This window comes from Gambusia affinis, linkage group LG09 (assembly GCF_019740435.1).
Source record: "Gambusia affinis linkage group LG09, SWU_Gaff_1.0, whole genome shotgun sequence".
In the NCBI taxonomy this organism is placed as follows: Eukaryota; Metazoa; Chordata; class Actinopteri; order Cyprinodontiformes; family Poeciliidae; genus Gambusia; species Gambusia affinis.
The window spans coordinates 5,738,745-5,752,731 of NC_057876.1; the positions used below are offsets into that span (position 1 = coordinate 5,738,745).

At 39.8% G+C, this 13,987-nt stretch overlaps 1 protein-coding gene across 1 annotated transcript; it reads left to right on the plus strand.

Moving 5' to 3' along the window:
- Nucleotides 1-1,869: 1,869 nt before the first annotated feature.
- Nucleotides 1,870-13,903, plus strand: zgc:92242 (uncharacterized protein LOC436899 homolog). Its single transcript, XM_044127434.1, has 5 exons — nt 1,870-2,029; nt 8,394-8,508; nt 8,687-8,798; nt 8,896-9,106; nt 10,668-13,903. Exons 1-5 carry the CDS (start codon nt 1,870-1,872, stop codon nt 10,829-10,831), a joined length of 762 nt encoding a protein of 253 aa, XP_043983369.1. The 3' UTR covers nt 10,832-13,903.
- The last annotated feature ends 84 nt before the right edge of the window (nt 13,904-13,987 follow it).

A 13,987-nucleotide genomic window follows, 5' to 3' on the forward strand; every position in this document is an offset into this window, starting at 1 on the left:
AGTTTGTTTAAATCAGTAAAATATATTCAAATATATCTGGAAATAAATGGTATATAAATAAATGTATGTATGCACTATCGCTTAAGTCAGTATTTTAAGGAAATGTCAATTTTTTGGATACACCAGGCAATATAAGATACGTTAGTATTAGTTGTTTTTGTTTACTTATTCCGTAAATATGTCACATCTTCTAATATTTATTATAAGAGAAAGGTTGATGAAGCTTCTTCTTTTTTTTTTGTTATTAATGTTATTCAAATTCCTATTAAAAGTGGAAACTCCCACTGCTTCTGGTCAGTAAATGTATCACCGTTGCATTTTAGAGATCAGAGAAGAGCAGAAATTGGCAAGAAAGCAAGATTGGCGCATCTCTGCATTTTAAAGCAGTCTATAGCTTCCTGTTTTCCTGAAGCTTGAATATAACATGACACAAAGACCCAGTTACTTTGGGCACTCTTCTAAATGGGAGCGACAAGAAAACTTGTGTGTTTATCTTCATGTTTCAAGCTTCAGATTATTTTATTTTCAGATTATTACTTTTTTCTTCAGATTAAGTGCTTGCTGTGTCTGCTACATTACATTGAAGGGAAATGGTAGCTAGTACTACTACATGATGGCTTGAAACAATTCAATGACACTTGTCAGGCTCCTTTCAAAGTCCCTGAAAAAATTTTTTAAAAATTCCCTGCAGTTATGCAATCTGTGTCACACACTAAATGACAGATTGCAGCAACCATCTTGGCTATGAACATGTGACTTCTCCGTCTTGCTATGAATAGCTTTAATCACTCTCTGGCATGCGACCGATATTCACGCCATCCACTTTGGCTTGTCAGATCTGGCAGCAACAGAGCAAACTCAAAACAATGGCCGCCGGTACTAGAACTGTGTCAACAACCTGTTGACGGAAAAAAATCCCAAAGGATAAGCAGCCATGCTTCCTTCCTGCGCATGTGTTGTTGTGATCGGCGGTTTTTGAATCTGGCAGGATTTCCCTCAAGGCAGACAATGAAGGAAATCAAAGAAAAGTGAGCTTTGGAGATATAATTTGATTGGATTTGAAATAATAAGTAATTATGCTCTGATTCTACAGGGAGAAAAGTTACTGACCCTGTGTGGATGATTACATGTTTGTCCTGTGTGACACATGGAAATATTAGAAGCAATAAAACACACAAGTGTTTCACGGCGGGTCGTGTGCCATTTTGATGATTTTATCTCCTTTTCTTTTTTCTGTGCAACACTCAAGGATGAGTAGAGGACCCAAAAATTGTACTCAAAAGTAAGAGTAGCACAACCGCAACATATTTTTACTCAAGTAAAAAGTAAAACGTAGCTGTCCAAGAAATTACTCAAGTTAGAATAGAAAAGTATTTGGTAAAAAGGCTGCTCGAGCGTCACTTAATATTTAAAAATTACACAATCAGACGCACCAAAATATAAAGTTATGTGGAAATGTTTGTATTTTAAGGGGCCAAAATAAAAATACTTACAAAATGACACAATTAGACAAAAGAAACATTATTCCAAATCACTGCTTTTAAATATAAAACTCATGAAAAGACTGCAGGTGTGTGTCTGCGTCTGGGGAAGTTTTGGAGAAAACAAACTCAAACAAATTTTACTCAAATAAGAGTGGCGACACTTCATTATGAATTTACTCAAGTCAATGGCAAGAAGGATAATAAAGGTAGTAAAACTTTCTCGTAAAAGTACACTTTTCCAAAAAGTTACTAAAGTAAATGTAATTGACTAAATGTACCTAGTTTACTAGCTAACATTGCAGCGACGTCAGCTGGAGATGCGAGAAGGAAAGAGGAGGAGGGAGAAAAGATGACTGCCAGTCCGTCCCACTCCCGGTGAGTACAAATGCAGCCTGGAAAACTTCAGCTTTCACACCTCAGCGTTTCACACACACTCAGAGAGAGAGGCGTGCTCTTTCACGTCACACACACCCATCTATCCCAGCCCGCAGAAGCACCGGCAATCAGAGCGGAGCGAGGAGATGCTACCGACTGGCAGACACTGAGTAAGTCCGCTCTCCCTCCTCTCTTTCTCGGCCCGGTCTCTTTTGTTGTGTCATGGCGGCTCCACGGTCCGTCCGAGCTCATTTACCGCTCGCCTCGCGCGCCTCTCCGTCGCTCTCAAACGGCCACTGTTAGCTCACACTGAGAGACTTTTCAAAGTTGATCCCCTCTGTATGCAGCGCACACACACCTCCCTCGTTACCTCCCTCCTTCCCTTCTTCTCCCCCGGCTTTCTTTTTCTGTCCCCTCCAAGCGAAAGAGGCAGGAGAGAGAAAAAAAAAACCCGAAAAGAAATCCCTGCACTAATTAGCATGTGGGCACTGAGCCACAGGTGGATGTTTTAGCTTGAATGATACATTTAGGCTAAAAGTCGAAGGAGTTTGATTTTGAATGGTTCCTATTGAATTTATGTGCTGGCAAAAAAATAAAAATAATAAATATTATTATTTATTATTATTTTACATATATAACATATTTATATATAAATATTGCTTTCTAACTTTTAAAATCAGGCAGCCTTAAATTGTCTTGGTCATAAATAATACAGTTTTAGTGCTGGTAGAGATTAGGCATGGAGTGGTATGATGTAAACAAATACATTTAACATGAGACTTCAAAGCGATTTGACTGTTTTTCTTTGAAGCAGCAATGACACTGCATGCTGATTTTGGTCTCCTTTCTACAGCAAATGTATTAGTGTGCTCTTAAATAAAACAACTAACTTACAAGTAACTTTTTAGCAAGACGTTGGGGCTTGTTTCAAGTCGATAATTCATTGATATTAATGAAAACGTACTAGTTAAATGTGAAATAGTCAGCCAGTGGAACAAGACATTTTAACTTGTAATACTGGAAAAATGTCTTGTTCCACTAGCTGATTATTTAACTTAAAATTAGTACTTTTCGTTTAATTTTCAGGAATTATTTGTTTAAAACAAGCCCCTATACCTTGTTTGAAAGTTACTTACAAGCTCGTTTAGTCTTATTTAAAGTGTACTAAGATATTTGCACTAGAAACTAGACCAAAAATACTTGGTAAGATTTTGTTTTTGCAGTGTATTCCTTCTGTTGCTAAACTAATTGAATTATCACAGCTGTTTAAATGCTAAATTATGTTTACTTATTGCTATTTTGACCATGTTGTGCAGACTTTTACAGACATGTATGCTTAAAATACTTATTTTAATATAATGGTTGAGTAAACTGTATAAGCCAGCTGGATGGCAGGGCACAGAAATGCTCTGAACAGTTGGAAAATGTATAATTTTGATAGCTTTTATTGTTTCATAGCCAACACCTTTCTGCAGCGGGACGTTTCACTTCTTGTTAATAGATCTGGATCGGCTTCGACAACCAGTGATTTACGATCGCTTTCCTGCATTCGACCTCTAGTCTACTGTTATGAAATATGATTATATGACTCCAGTAAATAGGAAGTGGCATGTTTCGGTTTGATCGTAGTCTGTCGTATTTCATGAGAGTTAACAGGGGCCGACCTGGGATCGGAGCCATAATCAATGGAAACGGGGTGTAATGCAAAGTTTACTGAAAATGATGTGTAATAAATTTAATTGTGTGTTAGACTGGAAGACTTATGACTACTTGTAGCCACAATTCATCAACAACGAAAAAAGCATGTGGATTGGTTTTAGTATATGGGCTTGAAATGATTTGTTTATGGGGATAAAATGGAAGCAGAAAGCGAAGTGCGTGTGTGCAAAATATGGATATGAACTATTAGAGAGGCAAACGGCTCCACTGACTTTATCAACTCTCAGACACAGAAAAAGGGGAGTTTCTACACAGAAAAAATTCAATTGTATTTTTTTTTTTATTTACTTTTTGCCCAGTTAAACAAATGTGCAAATTCATCATAAGCTCTCAAATTTTTTTTATCTTTGATTTTATTTTTTTTCTTACTGTGAAACTATATTGCCCCCAGCCTCCTCTACAGGTGTAGATTGGTTAATAGTTACCACAGAACCGAACCCTATTGGCTCTTTGGTTGGGCATTTTTCAAAAGTGTGTGCAAGACCGAGACTGCTTCTATTGACACACACACACACACACACAGAGAGAAAGCGAGAGAGAGGTCAGGAGCCATTCCTGGATTTTTTTTCCAACTTGTGAAGGTCCTAACTGGAAGAGAGTGCTGGCGTCATGTGGGTCGATGAGGTGCAAAAACAAAACAAAAAAAACCCGAGCATGTCTGTTGAAATAAATTATTGAACGGGGTTCTCGTCTCAGTGTCTGTTACTCACAGATAATGTGGTGTCATTAGCACCCCACCCTGCGAGTGTGTTGACATACTGAACCTGCCCGTTTGCCTTTCAGTGTTTAGAAAGCCAGCAGCATTCCCCGCCACACACACACACACACACACACACACACACACACACACACACATACACTTGTGTGGCAGAGGGGGCATTATTTGCTTGGGTCCCATTGAGTCCTGCCAGCCAAAACACAATTGAATGGAGAGGGACTGAACAATGCAGCCGATCTAATCTGTCGCTCCAACATTCACAGCAAAGGCAACAAGTCTTGACGGCCAAAACCGATCTGGATACTCCTGACTTCCACGTCCAGAGAAACACAACTGACGAAGGAGACCGCTTCTTCTTCCTCCTTCCCCGATCCGAGGGAACTCAAGCTCAGGAAGAAGCGACTGCGGGACGTAGAGAGAGACGAGATGCTGGCTCAGATCCTCAAGGAGATGTGGGTGGACCCCGAGGTGCTGGAGGCCCTCAGCGAGGAGCAGAAGAGGATTCTGTTTCTGAAGATGAGAGAGGAAGAGAAGGGAGGACCAACAGGAATACGATGATTTACTTACCGTAAGCCATACTGAGCAGGAGTTATTCACAGTAATACAAAAAGAATGAAGCATTAACAGGAGAAGCAACATTTTTTTGCTGGGTGTTTGTTTGATTGAGGCCTTTGTTTGGCAGGTTCTCCTGCCAAACAAAGGCAGATGGTACTCTCTCTTAAACTCAGGAAAGCAACTGTTTAATTTAGATCAGGCACATCATTGACCCCCTGTCTGCTTATCTCGACACCAAACTGAAACATTTCAACATGCATGACAGATGTAGTTTTAATGAAAGGTTAAATAATTACCAATCCACCACATACAGCACTAACAATATATATATATATATATATATATATATATATATATATATATATATATAGATATAACATGAGCAATAAAACTGCCTTACTTTTACTGAAAGGTTACAATGCTGTCGAAATTTTCTACTGGCCTATGACATCTTTGCACATTTTGTAGTTGTAACTTTCAAAATGGCGTTTCTAATACTGCCTAAAAGTGAAAAAAAAAATCTTCAAATAACTTTCTTATTGGTAAAACTATGACTGAATTAAAGGTTATCTTAAGGTCTGAAAGGTAATTCTGGTTAAATCCACCAATCCATTGCTTTTTGTCTGAGAAGGGCTAATAAAATCTGACAGCTAGCTTTATACATTTTTAAGCTAGCTAAAAGTCACTCTGTTTTGACTTTGAAAACAGATTGCTGGACTTATATGTACTTGTAGTTAGTTTATTTCTTAGTTTGGTCTGAATAACAATGTTTTGTCAGCTGTTGTTCAGTTTTCCAGTCTAAGCTAAAGCTAAGTTATAGATGCCACTCTGCAATAACTAGCTACAGTTAGCAAAAGGGCTGCAATAGCCCGGAAATGGCTGAAAAATACATCAGTTTAACTTAAAAGTTAGTTACTATTTAAGTTATTTTAGGGTTCAGAGGGTAACCACTGACAACAAAAAAGCTGTTTTTATAATTCCTCCAACTATCTATTATTTATATTTGGATGCAACAAACAATCTATAGGTATGTTGTGAAGACGACACTTGTAAGCTATTTTACAAATAATTAATTCTGTAATCTTCTAAACTCAAAGTGTGCATAAGTAATGAAGCAGGAGTTGTGTCTCTAATGTTACCAATCGAATTAAGTGGGGTTTTTTTCAGCTTGTGTTTTAGTCATCAAATCCAGCCCTCTTTCATTAGAAGTGCTGATCTATCTTACAAAGACGCTGTCATCTTAACTAGTTCAGCTGCACAAAGGGAGTGTACTTACTGTGTGTGTGTGTGTGTGTGTGTGTGTGTGTGTGGGTGTGTGTGTGTAACTGAAAGCCTCTGTCTCCGGCAGCCCAATTGCTGTGTGGGCTGAAAGCTGAAGAAGATTGAGTAAACCCTGTGGTTTCGGGAGTCGCCACGCTTTAGACCGCATATCAAGTTACCATCTTTGCTTACCCAATCTGTGCCATGTCATCTGAGAGGAGAGCGAGTGTGTGTGTGTGTGTGTGTGTGCGTGTGTGTTAGCATTGCAGAAGATATGCTCCACTTAGACGTTTTCACTGACGGGCTTCAACGTGTTCGTTTAGGCTTATCAACGTCACATTTCGACACTGTTCAACCTATTTCCGTCACTAAGTATACAGATTCTGAAAGATGTTTAGGTCGCTGTAAAAAATTTATGTTTTGTGTTTTAAAAATATGTAACCTTGATAAATAATTTAAACTTTTTTATCACAATTAATGAGACCTTCATCCCATACAATTTAACTGAAAGATAAAATTCTGCTGGAAGGATTCGATTCCAGCGTTCAATCTTCCTTTGTTGGGATTGGTAGTACAGTATTCTCTACCCAGAAGAAATTCTCCAAATAAATCATGTTGCGATGACACCCACGTGTCCACCATCCCTCAGATTATTCTAAATTAACTTTAATCCTGACCTTTACTTCAACAAGTCCAAAAATTTATTTTTCTGTTATGAATTTGTGGGGTGGGGAATCAAAATTTCCCTCCATCTTCTACTTTTTACTAGATATTTGATAAATTGGGGTCAAAACTGATATTTAGAGCTGTTAATGGTTGTGTCTCAGATCATGATGCTGCCACCACCATGTCTCACTGTGGGTTTGGTGTTCTTTCAGAGGGGCGCTGTTGTTTATTGAGATCAGATAATTTGACAGGGTTGAGATTACTTTGTATACTTTACAATCTGTCTGCTAAGCAATGAATGAAAATACCAAAACTGTCAGGAAAATAAATAGAATAAAGTCAGAATATTTTGAGAATAAAGTAATAATATTACGAGAAGTCGTAGGAGAATAAAGACTAAATAATACAAGAATGAAGTCACAGAAGTCAGAAGTCGTTTGAATATAAAGTTGAAATAATACAAGAATAAAGTTGTAGTATTACCAGAATAAGTTATTACAACTTTTTTTCTTTGAGTTTTAAAATAGTATATTTTTTTGCCATTTTTTTCTGGTAGTTTTACCAACATAAAATCATAATATTGTGACTAAATTCTAGCAATACTACAACATTATTCTGATAATGCTACAACTTTATTGTTATACATGTTTATTCTCGTAGTTTCTTTATTTTTCTTAGTATGGCCCCAACAGTCAGTCGTATTCCATTTGTCCTGCTGATAGTAACAAAGGCAGTAGGTTTCCGTTGTGCAATGGAAACGGCCTCTCTGTCTCCCTATCTGACCGATATAACTCAGTAACATGGAGATGTGTTTACACGCAGATTTATGCTTGTAGTGACGTCACACAATGCCCCCTTGTGCGCGGCGGTGCTCCGGTGAGAGAAACACGGCCTCCTTTGTTGGAAATCTGCGTTCAGAGCTCATGTGACCGTCGCTCATGTGTCCCTGACGATAACGTGTCGCTCTGAGGCCTTTTAAACCGCGTTTCAGTTGGCAGACGGCGGAGCGCTACCTTCTGGGAATTTCTGAAGCCACGCCCCCGTCTGCGACGTCACGACAGGTTGTTTCATCTTCATCCGTAGAGTCATGGAAAACACCTGGGCTATAGCTCATCTTGACGGGTGGTTTATTTTTAAACACTGCGTCACGATAAGGAAAAAATTGGACGTTATTGTCATTTCTCCAGGGTGTGACTGAGATGTTTATTAAGTTATTAAGATTGTAACGTCTGTTTTATTTACTTAAAATAGCTGTGGAACATTATTTTAAAAAGAAACACCATCTGCTGTTTACTTTCTGTATTTTCTTATTTTCTTTACTGCCTCGGGTTCAGTTATGTTGTGTATTACATGTTACACTAGAAAACTGGCAATTAACTCAAGGAATAATAAAAGTTAAAAATAATGTTATAACACCAAGATGACCAAACAACGTGTTGTCATACTCGGTTACACTGAATTTATCCTTGTGCGACAGCACCACCTGCTGGCTGAAATCGGCTATTGAGAGGTCTGCTTCAGGCAGAACCCTGCTGAGTGTCTTCAATTTTGGGGGGTAGAAAACAAACAAACAAATAAACCACTTTTTAAATTGTTGTTTGTCTCTTTGTTTCTAGCTTCCAGTAAACAAGTGAGCTGGCTCCTCAGTCGGGACGGCGATGTGAGCGTGACTATAATCGGAGAGGTGGATGAATTTAGGTCCTCCAAGGTTCTGCAGAACCACATGAACAGGTAGAAATAGAAAACTCTGTCTATAAACGTATAGGACAGTGAAAATGTAAAACAATAAAAAATAAATTTCTTTCTAAAACAACATGTTGTAATATTACCCGTTTTGCTATGCTGAGGTCAAAATATTTATCTGTAAGCTGGGAGGTCTGCAAAAACAATGGATATCTTTCTCTTACAGAGTCCTCAGTGATAACAGCAACTGCATCCAGACGGAGGACCTGCTGCCAGGACGTGATGCCCAGCAGCTCAGCATCAAAGACGATGCCAAGCTCCCTCTCACAGATGTTAATGTGAGTCCCCCTCCGTGCGAGTTTGTATGTGGGAGGCGGGTTTTAGAATACAAAAACGGCCAACGCGTTGGATTCTGATCAGCATATTCTCAATCAGAAGCAGGAGGATCCAGGTTCACCAATCAACCAGTCATCTGAGGAAGAGGCGGCGGACTGCAGCACTGATGAGGACCCCAAGGACCCCGACGACGACGACAGCTCTGGGAACGTTATTGAGGTGTCCCTCAACTACAGGCCGCATTTTCGTGGAAGCCTGTTGCTACGAAGCCACCAGTCAGAAGCAGAGAGAGTCACTCCACAGGATGGAGGTGAGAGAAGGATGATTCCTGCCTATAGGAGCTGAAATATGCAGCGCCTCGCTAAAGTGTACATGCCTCTTTAACATTTTCACATTTGTAGCTACAAACTTCAAGGTATCCCATTGCCAAATAGCATGTCACTGGAAAGATCCAGTGCTCAGGTGGGAGAATCTGTTGACAAGACAACCACTTCTAGTCCTCACGGAAGAGTAGCAATAAAAAGGCCATATAAAGTTGCCACAATACACAGTGAATGTGTGTGGATGAAAACACTGCGAAATGAAAACTAAAGTTATATGTAGGAAGCGTGCCACTAGTCTCCCGAACAATGTGAAAGAAGGAAATTTTAACTTTCACATCATCCTGAACACACCATTCCAACAGTGAGACATTCATTGATTTAAATACATGTCAACCCTAGAAGAAACCCATTACAGCAGGAGTCTCATTTTCATCACAACCATATCAAATAATTAGGTCATTAGAAGGGCAATATGGAACCTGATTGACAACCACAGCTGCCTGGTCATTGCCTTTCCACGTAAATCTTCCTTCAGTGCCCATCTGGGCTTTTTCCCGTTTATTTGGATTCCTCCTGTAGTTTTTCCTACCGGGCCAATCAGCGAGCAGATGTTGAAGTTGTGAACAATGACGTCAATTTTCTGTACCGACTACTAAACTGTAGTCTGCCTGTAGTTTTAGCAATGACAGCGGAGGCAGTGAACAATGCTGTTGAGTCCGTGTTCGTCACACTTCAAAATGTTGAATTAACACAAATAGCCGCCTCGTTTGGATCGGCACTTCTCTCAGAGGAGGAGGGTTGTTTATAGGGCAGGCAATTTCTGGTAAGCTTCATAGCGTCAAACTGGTGCGTTATATAAGTCCTGACTGAACATTAGCAATTAGGTAATATTTAAAACTTTAACAGAGGCCACGCCTCCAGGAAATGATGTTTCTCAATATTCAATATCCCAGATGCTCTTTACAAAGCAAAGCATAGAACAAGAGGCTGGTTGCTACCAGGCTTAAGCTAATGAGGCTACAGATGATTAAGGTGTGGAGGACCATGGATATACCAGTCTTTGGCTTAGAGACTACAAAAGTATTGACACTAGAGTGAAGGTTCACCTTCTAACAGGACCCTAAACATATAGCCAGCGTTACAGTAGAATATCAACTTAAAGTCCAGACCAAAATCCAAATGAAATTCGGTTGCAGGACTTGAAAATTGTGCCAGTCAGTTTGAGTTTGAGTGATTTTGCCAAAAAGAAAGGGCACCTTAAATACAAAGACTTGCCACCCTTTGCTGATTTTTATTTGCTATAAATATAGAAAACCATACATCATTTTCTTTCTCTTCACAATTATACACAACTTTATGTTGGCCCTTTGCATAAAAACCCTATGAAAACATTGAGGTTTCTTGTAATTTGAACTTTACCCAGGTTATGACTATTCTGGTCAGTTCTTCCTCATCTACCGTAACTGAAATTTCTCTTAGTCAAAACCAACAGAGGAACCATTCCTGGAACTCTTCTGATCTTTCTCTCTCTCTCTTTTTTTTCTTCAGAAACTCGGCGGCGCAAAGAGACGTCAGAAAACGAAGGTCGCGTGGCTCATCTCAAGAATGCATTTGTGGATGATGCCTGCAGCAAACCACCCGCCTGCAAAAAACCACCCATTCCCGTCAAACCGGCTCATCTACTGAAAAGCGGCATGGCGCTGGTCCATTAAGAAGCCGCCGTCTCTCCACCCTGCCGAACGTCAACACACCCGACCCCTGAGGAGTGGGAGCTGACGCAAACGCCGCAGCTCACTTGTACTCCTGCTTGAGGACCCAAGTGGGGGATAAATACACTGCAAAAAAAAGGACAAGTGTCCTCTTTTGAACTTTTCCAAGAACCTAATTTAAAATTTCCACCTGCAGATGGAGAAGCGTCTGTGGAGCAGAGCGAGACTGTGTACTTAATGGGGGAAACTGAAATTCAGACTCTTATATTTTTGCAGAGTCTGTGATCTCGAGACAGACACTGATGGGGGGCATGTCCACAGGACTTACACACAAACACGCTGCTGAATGAAAAAAACACAGTGGTTTTATACTGGGATGACCTCTGCTGAAGTTGGAAACCAAAAAGCATCAATCAGTCACGTATATTCATCCATGTTCATATAAGCTCTGGACTTTCTGTCTTTTCAGCGGATCCTGGGAATGAAATAAAACAAATGGACTCACAGTGAAACGGACTTCTTGTACCTTTATCCTTAAAGGGATTTTAGACAATTTAATTACACATCTCAACATTCACATGGGAACGCTCCCTCGCACTCGTTCACTGACAAGCACCGACCTGCTCATCAGGAGCCCTGGAGGCTCCAGATATATTGCTCAAGAACTTGTCCAAGTGTTAGAACAAAACCACTGAGCAGGTTCTGGACAGTAACGCCTCTTTGTCGATTCATATTTCATACTCTATCGCAAATGGCTTAATGGTTCACGTTTGAGCTGCCACTCAGCCACAAGGGGAGTTGTTTAATACAAGGTTAGCAAGAAACTGTCTTAAATCTCACTATCTTCCAACTCTCCCAACATGGTCAAAATTCAGTAGAACATCAATTTCTCTCAATTTTGCTCTATGGGTAAAATTTCAGCAGCACTTTAGATATTGACATATCCATATAAATATTTATAGCTTTAAATTTGCACTTTCTGGCGTATTTTAGTGAGCCAATCAACACATTAGCAAGCTATGACAGCAAATGCGATTTTTCTGGATGTGCTAGCATGCTAACGCTAGTATTAAGTGTTAGCTAAATGATACAGAAGACCTGGGAAGCACAAACGCAAGTTAGAGCAGTTAAATCTGTACAAAACTTCCATAATAAAGTGGACTTTATCGATTGGAATACATGCCCGAGGATGCCTATATGTGAAACAAGAGGAAGCCTACATATATTGCTCAGTCATTGTCCTGGATATGTTAGCAAGCTAACCCTAGCATTAAACAACGGCCAAGAGATACTGCGGGGCCTGGGAGGCACAAAGGGATATATTAGCATAGTCAAAACAGGACAAACCTCCACAATGAAGTTGACTCTATAGACTGGAATACATGCTTGAAGGTACCTATATTTAAAATAAGAAGAAACTTACATATTTTGCACTAGGAGGGCATGAAGCTTGAGCTGCCTGATGTGATCTCTTCCTCATCTGGTCTCAGTTGTGGCTACCACATGCACAGTTTGCATCGTTAGCATCCTTAACAAAGAAACAGTTGTGCTGGGGTAATTAAAGGAACTCAGAAAGGGAAGCAAACCTGTTTGTATCAAAACTTGTTAAATCTTTAAGCTCATGATACCTGCTTGTTGTCATCCACTGAGAAGGATTTTGTTTTACAAGAAATTCTAGTCTCTACGGATTAAGGCGCAACGTTTAGTTTTAATCCCGACCACTCACCTGTCATACACTTGTAATGACGTGCTGGAGCCAGCCCTAGACATGACACCTCCGAGCCAGCAGGGTGCCCCAGAGAGCTCACGATCTGAAACTTCAAAATTTGTAGTCAGATTAAAAAAACAAACAAATTGGGGGTGGTAGAACAGGTGTAGCCATATTGTGAAGCTATAGTTCTGTTTATTTTAAATTTTTTTAAAATGAAAAATTTAATTCCTATCATCCAAGGGAAAAAAAAAAATCTTCTTGCCATAATTTTTGTCATAACATGTTTAGCAAATTCTGTACAGACTCCAACAGAACCCCGAGTGTGGACAGCGCCACAGTCCATCAGATGTTAGAAGCTGTGAAAAATGTGAAGCCACACAGAACAGAAGCAACAGTTTTTGTATTTTATGGTTTGTTTGAGATGTAGTTACTACCTAACTTGTGGGTCATGTGTTCACTTTACTTGGTCACCAATTGAATCCCTGCTCATGCTGACTCTGCTGATGTTTTTTTTTTGTACTGTACCCAAATATGAGCATTTGTGCTATTTACCTGTTGTCTATGTCAAAAAAAAGGAACAAATTATAAAACGTTGAATGTATCCTGCGTGTTTTTTCCTTCTTCTTAGATTGAAATTTTTAGACAGATACGACAACAACGTAGCTGAGTTTTATCGGTGATTTGCTCAGTGATTATCTATTCAGCAGGATGCATCAGAAAAGCGCCTGGTGGAGATCAAACGGACGGCGCGGAGAGCTGATTAGCATGTGGTTTGGGCTGAGACAGAGAGGCCGAGACGCTTGGGGAGACAGAGCAAATGAGAGTCTGGTCACGGGAAGAAAAACGTCACACTCAACTCAATAAACCTCACCGCATTCCCTCACCTCCTCCACGCCATCAGCCCGTGTGTGTGTGTGTGAGAGCGTGTCTATCCACCCATATATCTTGAATCATGTGACTTAACACAAGCAGTCATGCACACAGTGTGAAAAGCCCCGCTATATATAGTAGGACAGTGTTGGGTTTCCCAGCAAAGCATTGTAGGAGTCGCTTCATCTTTGTTCTCTTAGAAAAGTGCCCGTTATTGACTTCTTGTAATGCAGTCGGCCCACTGCAGGTGGTTCGGGACCATGGATGCTAGCAGGTAGCTAGCTGAGATCGTGTTGGCGACGCCTCGGGAAACTACAAATAGCATCGGAGAGAAGAGTGGTCATTACAAAGTATTTGATGATTTGACCAAGTTTATCCATTACGTTATAATACTGTGAAAACTTTCTTTTCTGTTTTAAACATTCTGTCACATTACAAACACAAACATCACTGTTTTAAAGGACAAATACAAAGTGAAAGGAAAATGACACAGGCTTTCTGAGATTTGTTGTTTTGGGTTTTTTTTTTTTGTTTTTTTTTTTTACAAATAAAATTCTGACTTCTGACTCAAGTCTGTG

Coding starts and splice junctions, on each gene's coding strand:
- zgc:92242 (XM_044127434.1), top strand. CDS start 1,870: ATGCAGCCTGGAAAACTTCAGCTTTCACACCTCAGCGTTTCACACACA. Junction 8,509..8,686: donor CTGCAGAACCACATGAACAG/GTAGAAATAGAA, acceptor TTTCTCTTACAG/AGTCCTCAGTGATAACAGCA. Junction 8,799..8,895: donor TCCCTCTCACAGATGTTAAT/GTGAGTCCCCCT, acceptor ATTCTCAATCAG/AAGCAGGAGGATCCAGGTTC.